Below are 9,352 nucleotides of genomic sequence, written 5' to 3' on the forward strand. Positions count from 1 at the left end.
GAAACAGATTCTCCGAAAGTTTGTTTTTGCTTTTGCATGATGAGGCAAGGAAGATATCTTGTAATACACTGGTCTAGTGTCCTGTACAGGCGTATATGAAGAGAGTTATGGTATTAACGGTTAGGGTTGGGGCTGTAGAAATGTGCTTTGCATTAGTGGGACACCTTGGTCTCTGTTTTGATGTAATCATTTAGCATATTTATAATAAAATTGTTAACATTTAGGGGGGAAAAAGAATAGGCTCTCAGCTACCTTAAAACAAGAAACTAAGTTAAGGGTGAGAAGTAGTGATGATAAAAGAGCAGAAACAAAAACTAGAAGAAGGGGCAGAGCTTGCTCATCCTCGTTACAACATCCATCTTCTTTAGATAAAGTACTGTTTAGAATTTAGATCCCCGGATTCTGCTGACTCATGTCAAGAGAATCCTTGTAAAGAAGATAAAGACATCCTTGTAAAGAAAATACAGACCAAAATAGAAACTAAAAGGTGAAATTCTTTATCAGCCTTTTGTTTCCATTATCCATTTTTGTTTCCAGATAGGATCAGATGCCATATTAGAGTATGATATACAGAAATTTGTTTCTTATGAGTGGCACAAAATACAATAGAGCAGCATTTTCTGGTTGCTCAGTTTTATGGCAGAACTACTATTTCTTCGACAAATATATGGCTAACAGGTAAAATAAAAGGAAAACAATTACAATTGACAAAGAGAAAAAAAATTGAGATACACCTACTTGGGTTCAACTTTGGATGGAAATGTATACCCACCACTATACTCGAAGGCATCATTTTTTTCATCCATTTTCGGCACAGTTTCAATGTAAGGATGGTGTGGGGCACCCTTTGAAGATCCAAAGTCTGTAGCAGATGAAGATGCCGAAGTGTTGTCTGTGTTCAGCCCATCATTGTGCAATATGGTTTCAATCTGCTTCACCACCTCACTCATCATCGGACGGTCTGCAGCCAATTCTTCAACACATTGCATGGCCAACTCTACAAACCTTTCAAATCCTATTAGGTTACTTGTGTTGCGGATGGACGGATCAATTATCCCCATCAGGCCATAGTGTTCTTCATTTTTATTCATTGCCGTTCCAAACTCGCGGACAATATACTTGCCCTTCTCTATCGGTTGCTTAGCGGATACCAGTTCGAGCATAACCACTCCAAAGCTATAAACATCACTCTTCTCTGTCAGTTGTTGAGTCATGTAATATTCAGGATCCAGATAACCCTGCAACCAGATGGGGATAGCGAGGACAATGAACCATGTAGCAATTCACACAGTCCTAGACAATATTTTGAATGTGATCAAATGCTCAAATGCTTAGATATTCTGATAAACTACTTGAGATACACGACAAATCTACTTGACTTAATCAAGATCATGGTTTAATTTTTATTTTATTTTTCCTAGGGCTCTGTTTCTTTCGAGGTGTGAAAAATGGGTGTAAATTTGTTTTACGACAAATTTAAGTCGAAAGAAATGGAGCCGAGAAGAAGAAAGACAGAAAACTCGATTGAGTATGTCAAGAACTTGATCATATCCCAAAAAAGACTAATTAGTTACTCAGAAATATTGATTGATTGCATTACAAATTGAACAGCTTAAGCTTTTTAAGGTTGAAACCATGATTGCTACTCTATGATTTTCCAGCTCACTGACAAATTCCATGCTGTTATTAATTTAGAAATCTACACTAAGATTCCCCAAGAAAAATAATAGTTCCGTGATAAAGCTTTGGCAGTACATCACAGAGCACTTACCAACGTGCCTTTAACTTGAGTGGAAACATGTCCCTTCGCGCTGTCAGATACAAGCTTTGATAGGCCAAAATCAGCAACCTTGGCAGTTAGATTTTCATTCAAAAGAATGTTGGTAGACTTGATGTCTCTGTGAATAATGGGTGGATCTGCAAGCTCATGGAGATAAGATAGTCCTCTAGCTGAACCTAGAGCAATCCGAAGTCTCCTCTTCCAGTCAAGATATATGCCACTTTTCCCTAAAATTGAAGATTTCAGCAACATTACTCAACTTCTCAAGATAAAGTTGATAGGAGAGCTGAAAAGAAAGTTTTTATCTTTTAAATGTGTTAGAAGTACTTACCAGACAAGCTCTCCCTAAGTGATCCATTCGGGACATATTCATAGACCAACATCTGTTCCCCTTGCTCAAAGCAAAAGCCTACAAGGCTAACAAGGTTCTTGTGATGGACTCTAGAAAGCAACTCAATTTCATTCTTGAACTCGTCTCCGCCTTGCATGGATCCTTGTTGTGCTCTTTTGATTGCCACCATTTGCCCTCCTTGAACCATTCCTCTATAAACCTGACGAAAAAAGAAAATAAGTCATTATAGATAAATGGGAATTGAAGAGATATTTCAGAAACTGTTGATCAAGCTCTTTCCAAAAAAAGGATCACCTTTCCGTAACCCCCAGAACCAATTTCATTGCTTTCTGAGAAATTGTGAGTGCTTTTTTTTAATTCATCATAAGAAAACCATCTGGCACCTTTTAATTGTGGTGCACCACCGCTGTCTCTACCACTTGGTCCCCAAGATGCTGGAATGCCAGAACAGTTGAAAACAGTGATTAGTTTGAAGAATTCACCAACAGGTCAGTTAATGGGGAAACTCTGTTTTCTCAAACGAAAGAAAACTCCATTGAGTACTCTAAACTCTAAGAAAGCCAAACTACAGCTTGGGATTTTCAAAATCGTAAAAATATATTGACTACTAAAGACCTCTTTTGAGAAACGCCCAGGTCTATCATTGTCTCACCAAGTTGACTCTGTTATTGTTCTATTAAGTTGATCAAAAACACCTTTGACCCGCCCAAAGTCAATAAAAAGTCCTGTGCCATGGCTAAGTCAACTCATTTTTTCCTTGGGCTAGTTCATGTTTTAGCATGAGATTTAAATTATTCTGAACATTGGTTTGCATGAGAGTTTTGAGTCCTTTCAAGATATAAAGTAAGGAAAAATGTTGCTGTAGTCCATCAACAAATATCCATGTTTTACACATAATATTTCCGTAAAATGTTCTTTGGACACATTACCAAAAGGTTTGCTTAATTGGATAGCTCTTTCTGCACGTTTCTTTTGCCGGATTGCATAGATTCCTACCCCTAAGAGTACAAGAACAAGAAGAGCACAACCAGTTGCTATCCCGATAATCAAGACTGGACCCATTGAACTTCCTCCACCTCCTGCTGAAAGGAAACTTATCTTTGTTTTCTTACATGTATTATGAAAAAATGAAATCATTCAAATTCTCTAACTAGGAAAAAGAAGGGAGGACACGTACCTTGGAAAGAATATGGAGATGCAATGAAATAGTACGGTCCAAACTCGTGTGGAGGCTTAAAAGTTTGATTCGTTAGATCAAAACCAATTCTCTGAATCTCTGTTCTGTTAAAACTTTTCCCAGCAGATGGGAAGAGTTTAAGCTGAACCTGGAGATAGTCATCATTGTTGAAGAAGGGGTTCTGAAGAGACACTGAACCAGGAGTTAAACCAAGTACTGTCCACAGGCGCATTTCCAGTAACTGGAATATTGTGCTGTTGGACAGGTCACTGAATAAAGGTGCTCTGAAATAGAGATTTCCTTGATATGGATAGGAGCATTCACAGTTCTGGGGGTTGACATTCTGATCTGTGGGACAGTTACTGGAAACACAGGTACTCAGACTGGTTGAATAAGGTCTTGCTTGTTGCTGAGCCTGGCAGGACTTAAGATTCGAGAGCTGAGAGCAAACAGGGTTCCCAAGAAGTCTGCAATCCATTGATTGAAAGAAACATCACATATAGACGAAGAACAGACAGAAGAACATGACTAACATGCATAAAGCTTTTTTTTTTTTTATGATATAGGGTTTCCCCACCCCAATTTTTAGGGAGGGACTATTCCTTAACGGATGCGTGCAATCACCCGTAAACCACACGCATTGGGTATCACGTCAATGGGGAGCTTAGCCAAAGAGCCACACCTGTACCGGTTTAAATGCTTAAAGCTCACATAGAAAGACAGGCGTGTGAATATGTTCTCACTCTAAAGTGTTTGTGTTCGTGTATCCAGGACGAAGAGTAAAGGATGAAATATTGTTGTTTCGCAAATCAACGAGTGAAAGCTGGGGGCTGATGCTATCACCCATGTCAAGAGTGGCATTGAATGAGTTGTCCTTGAGTTTCCTGTTACAAATTTAAACGAATCAAGTTGGCATTTTTTTGGATCAACTAGAAGTGCTTTTCCATTTTATCCTTCTGTCGATTACTATCTTTGTTGTCTTTTCCATTAGACACTTACACTTGCTGTAGTTGAGGAGAGCTGAACATCTTTAGTGGTACGGGTCCTTTAAGTTCTCCATTTTCCATCACACTACCCCCATCAACAATAAGAGTGCGTTGGGTTTAGTCTAAATAAACGCTGCCTATCCAAAAATATATATAAATGCATGCACGGAAAACTCACAGAGTAGTGAGAGATTGTATGGTTGAAAACCAGGTTGGTGCTTCAGATGCTTCAAAAGAATTGTTGCTCAAGTCCCTGAAGAGAAACCCATTCATTAATCTAATGATGAGGGGAGGAGAAATAGCAGATACTGTTCAAATTGTTAGGTTTTTTACTTATGGGAGCTATAAGAGGTTCTTATCTTACACGTAATTGAGAAAGCTCATATTGTTCAGGTCGGGTACTGGGCCTGTCAGCTGATTACTCGCCAAATGCCTGAAAGATGTATGCGTAAGGCATTAGGGAAACTAATATTGACATGAGTAACATTTGTTTTTTTACAGTTGGTGACTGTTCAAAGGAATACTCACAGTTCATTGATCTTCGTAAGGTTGTTGATGTTGGGAGGGACTACGCCTCTGAGAGAATTCCTATCAAGCCGACTGTTTCAACAAGGGAAGGTTATAAATAGGCAATTTCGGCTCATATAAACAGAAAAGAGTAGGCTCGTGAAATGAGACATCTGAGGAACTGAGCAGATATGATAGGTAACTCACAGAACCTCAAGGCTTTGAACAAGTCCCAGTGTGGATGGGATCTTTCCACTAAATTGATTAGAATCAAATAGTCTGCAACAGAGAAACAAAATTATCTGAGAGGCAAAAAAATGGGTTAAAGGAAAACAGTAGTCTATTTTCTTTGTAGCAGCAACTCACATGTGTATCAGCACCATGTTGGAGCTGAAAAGCTTGGCTGGAATGTTGCTGGATAGCTGGTTCTTGTTGAAATGACTGGCAAATGCATAAATTAAAAAATTCATTTGCATAAAAGTAAGTAGTTTTGTTTTCTTGATTCCAAATACTAATGAGATAACTTGTACAATGAGACCCAGATGGAATTCCTTATTTGTTGAGAGGGTGGGAACAAACTTAGAAAACTCACAAGTGCTTTGCATTGAGAAGCATATCCAAGCCTGGGGTGTTGGATGTGGAGATTGGGAGAGAACCAGTCAGTTGATTATCTGCCAGGTCCAGCCAGTAAAGTTTGGAAAGTGAACCCAAAGATGCAGGTATTTCTCCTGTGAAATTGTTTGAATTCAGAGCCCTGAGCCAGTTTAACAAAGGGAATCAGATCTCTGTTACAAGTTCAATGATTTTCATTATGCATAAATGAGCTTAAAGTTAGCAAAGTTCCAAGTTCTTACAAGAAGGAGAGATGTGTTAGTTGGCCTAATTCCTTTGGGATTGTACCAGTGAATCTACAACCGACCAGGATCCTGAGAGAGAAATAAAATTATTTGAGTTGTCAGTAACTCTCATTATCGATGCAAAATGGGGAGATATTATTCACACATAAATTGATGCTCTTTGTGTGTAACCAATTCATTTCCTTGATCTTACAGGATAGTTAGCTCCTTTAGATTTCCTATGGCTGGAGTGAGAGGACCAGTGAGTCCTGTGTTGAAAGACAGGTCCCTGCGATTCAGACAGATGCCAAAGATCAAATGAGAGAATACTAGATGCAAAAGAGAGCTTAAATTACAAAAGTAACTACTATTTACTGATACCGATACCACTAAGTGCATGCAGTTTTGTTAAAATCTCGCTACTTATATTCAAATCCTACCAAAATTGATTCACAGCTCAGCTTGAATTTTATTTGGTTAAAATCCACAATAGTAGCAACGACAATCGGATTAGAAGAAGAAGAAGTACAAACTCACAAGGATACCAATTTGTCGAGATTTCCAATGTCTCCGCTTAAAGTCCCTTTTAGACCCATGCTTGATAGTCTCCTGCAATACGGGAGAGATGCCTTAATAGGGAGAGGAATAGCCAAGCCAAGAGAAAAAAAAAACAACCAATCAATGAATGGAAACATATTAAGAAACAAAAAGGACTCACAAAGCAGTCACCCTGGAATTGTTGCAGGTGACTCCTTCCCACGTCCCATCGCAAGGATCATTCGACTTTCCCCAACTTGGTGGCGTGTTCTGCAATTGATCCTTTAGAGAACGAAGCACGGCGGCTGCAAAATTTATCTATTTATTTGTCACCATATCATGGTATGCTATATTATCATATACATATATAGCATTAAATTAATGTTTATTCCCCTTTCATTCGCCCCCGAGGCCTCACAATCTAAATGAGTTGTAGAATTGCTTCTAAATTTGCTAGGATAGACATAATCCATAGATACTACTTAGGCCGTGTTTGTTTCAGAATACGAGAACCGAATATGAATCCCAAACCGATTAATTTTGAGTCCAATCAGTTCTCATAATATTAAAAAAACAGGGCTAGAGCATGTGCAGATACCACCACCTGCTGTTTCAAACGAGGCTAGCAATTTGAGGCAAAATCGTGCTGTAGTGTGAGAGAAAAGAAATCTGGGTTTTGAATTCGCTAGCAATTTGTTGGGCCTTCGATGATTTTGACTAAGATAATATCTCATTTTCTAGTTTTTTCCTTCTTCGACTTTCCATTCTGGCTCTCATTGGCCTACTTGTGTTGAAACTATGGATAGTCCAAGGCGGATAGTCCAAGGCTCGTCCGAGCTAGTGAGAGAAAAGAAATCTGGGTTTTGAATTCGCTAGTGTAGAGGAATAGGATTCCTGCATCCTCTTTTTGTTCTATATGCAGTAGAGGATATATGGGCATGGATCTGTGAATCCATATAACGTCCTAGTAGAGGATATACTAGGCATCTCGAAGGAAAACAGAAACAGAAGAAGCACATTCTACAGGAAATTCTCCAGGAGGTGAAGTGCAAGTTAATTCTGTTATGTTTGGAGGACGAAGACCACGAAACAATCAAAATGTCGCACAAAATTTCAGGTATAGATTTCATCCAAATCAGAAAGTCACCAGACCTGCCAAATCCCATCTTACCTACACACACACACAGAGCATTTGCAAACCGATTGACAGAACAAAACTAACTGAATACTCCTCCCAAAATAGCAGTAGGCAGATTGGAATAGATGAATAAAAAGGGAAAAGCGAAGAAAATCATCTCTTCTCTATTTATCACAGAGTAGGAGGTACCGAATTAGAAATAGAAAACCTACCTAAATCGAGACAAAAATAAGGAGAAACCAGAAAAAAAAAACCTCTGTTTCTTTTCCAAATAAAATGGAAGAAAACCCAATACCCATTTTCAGAAAAAAAGAAAAAAGAAAAAACCTATACCTAAATGAGAAATCAGCAAAAAAAGGGGGGACTGATAAATCGACTCCCCATGTGTCTTTCTCTCTCCACTTTCTCTCTCTAACCCAGAGGAGAGAGAAAGACACATGGGGAGTCGATTTAAGATATTTGGGAGTCAATTTATCACTGCCCAAAAAAAAATAGAAACATCAGTTTCTTCTCCAAATGAAATCTAAGAAAACCCAATACCCAATTTCATTACATAAAAAAAAGTGCTCTGAAGAAAGCATTACCGTCTTGGGGGTCTGTAGCCCCATAGGCTACATGAACACTAATGGTGGACAGCCACAGCGAAAGCCAAAGCTTAAGGTGTGTCCCTGGGATCGCCATGAAACCAGCCTTTCTTCCTTCTGCAACTAATGGCTGGAGTGTTTGCTGTCGGTAGTCTGATTAATTAATCAGTGAGAGGAAAGAGTGATTGTAAAGCAACCTCTGTTTAATGATGAATCTATCAACAACAACCACCACCATATCCACCTCCCAATTCAACTAAACTCAAGTAGAATGAGGATCTCTGGCTCTCTAATCAATCATCATGGCCAACAAGAGCAGACTTCCGTAGCTTTTCCTTTTCTTTGAATTCAATCTATCTAACCATAATTCCATGCATGGGGTCCATTCTCATCATCATCGTCCTCGTAGCAATCTTCTTCTGCTTCTCCTTCTGTAAATGAGTTAATGGGAATCGGTTTACCGTTTCTGCCGTCCTTGGTAAGAAGATTAACAAGAAAGTCATCTGTCTCAGTCGGACCTGTAACAGTCTTGCTGGAATGAATTGGTATTATTAATGGACTTTGACAGATTTTGTCCTATTCATTTAATTCAAGATGTAGCTGCTCTCTCCTAAAAAAATGCGAAATTGCCTAGCAAATCTTTAATAAATAATAATTATAAAAAGATAGAAATTTTTAATTAGTATTAATTTGGGATAATTACATTTAAACATGATGGGACACAAATACGGCGTCGTTCTCAGATATCGCCACGTGTCGTCCATGCACAAGAAGAGCCTAGCCATTATGAAGAAAGACGTTGGAAAATGATAAAGACCATGCAAACATAACACGTGTCACCGTCCAGGCCTCATCATCACAAATTATGGAAGGAAATGGCAGGCAAAGCCACGCGCGCCGGCGAGGCAGGGGGAAGGCCCAATCCCGCAAAGGAAGGCTTTCTCTTCATGATGATGAAAAGGGCCGCGCACCTCCCTTTAAAAGGGAGGGAAAGGAAGAAGAGAAGGGATCCACATTTTTTAAAAAGGACTTCCCCCATTCTCAGCCCCGCAAAAAAAGCAACCAGAAAAAGAGGCGAGGCAACAACAAAGGAGACTAGGAACGCAATCCTACTCTCTCTGCTAGCCCCTCCGACCCACTCATTCACACCCCCAGAAAGGAGCCTGCGCGCTGGCCCTAGTAACCCTGATCAAAACCCCTTCCCCTTCTCGCTGTCCTTTATATTGATTGGTCGAATGATCTGACTTGGGTGTCGAAGTGGTCGTCCGGGACCCACCCCGGACCCCCTGACCCCCTTTGTTTGTGATTGCAGACCTCACGGAGGCCCTCTACCAACGGCGCAATCGCAGACCCGGATTCAGACGCCATCATATTGGCGCCATCCGTGGGACTCGTCGAGTACTGAACGCCTTATGGCGATGAGAAACCACACCTAACAGCAAGAAACAGGAGTAA

At 39.7% G+C, this 9,352-nt stretch overlaps 1 protein-coding gene across 3 annotated transcripts; it reads right to left on the reverse strand.

Annotated features, from left to right (window-relative positions):
- Positions 1–466: 466 nt before the first annotated feature.
- LOC143880252 (leucine-rich repeat receptor protein kinase HPCA1-like) lies at positions 467–8,405 on the reverse strand. 3 transcript variants are annotated; one of them, XM_077383090.1, is made up of 19 exons: positions 7,898–8,405; positions 6,357–6,480; positions 6,176–6,247; positions 5,853–5,927; positions 5,657–5,728; positions 5,395–5,556; positions 5,169–5,243; positions 5,010–5,081; positions 4,824–4,895; positions 4,660–4,728; positions 4,474–4,548; positions 4,309–4,380; positions 4,053–4,193; positions 3,310–3,776; positions 3,062–3,211; positions 2,427–2,566; positions 2,112–2,331; positions 1,772–2,007; positions 467–1,238 (listed from the first exon to the last, which is right to left on the reverse strand). In XM_077383090.1, the coding sequence occupies exons 1-19, from the start codon at positions 7,992–7,994 to the stop codon at positions 735–737; spliced, it is 2,895 nt and encodes a 964-aa protein (XP_077239205.1). In that variant the 5' UTR covers positions 7,995–8,405; the 3' UTR covers positions 467–734. The 3 variants fall into 3 exon arrangements, with proteins under 3 accessions (XP_077239205.1, XP_077239204.1, XP_077239206.1); XM_077383089.1 differs by having other exon boundaries at positions 3,062–3,214; XM_077383091.1 differs by lacking the exons at positions 4,053–4,193; positions 4,309–4,380 and having other exon boundaries at positions 3,062–3,214.
- Positions 8,406–9,352: the final 947 nt, after the last annotated feature.

The sequence above is a fragment of the Tasmannia lanceolata genome, unplaced genomic scaffold (genome assembly GCF_043159265.1).
Source record: "Tasmannia lanceolata isolate RefF3 unplaced genomic scaffold, GAP_Taslan_0.1 ptg000006l, whole genome shotgun sequence".
Taxonomy (NCBI): Eukaryota; Viridiplantae; Streptophyta; class Magnoliopsida; order Canellales; family Winteraceae; genus Tasmannia; species Tasmannia lanceolata.

Bases quoted from the DNA above. Each gene is read 5' to 3' on its own strand.
- LOC143880252 (XM_077383089.1), bottom strand. From the start codon at position 7,994: ATGGCGATCCCAGGGACACACCTTAAGCTTTGGCTTTCGCTGTGGCTG. The intron at 4,896-5,009 runs GTGAGTTACCTA...TTGTTGAAACAG, and splicing joins GTTCAAAGCCTTGAGGTTCT to TCGGCTTGATAGGAATTCTC. The intron at 4,194-4,308 runs GTAAGTGTCTAA...AATTTGTAACAG, and splicing joins TCTCCTCAACTACAGCAAGT to GAAACTCAAGGACAACTCAT.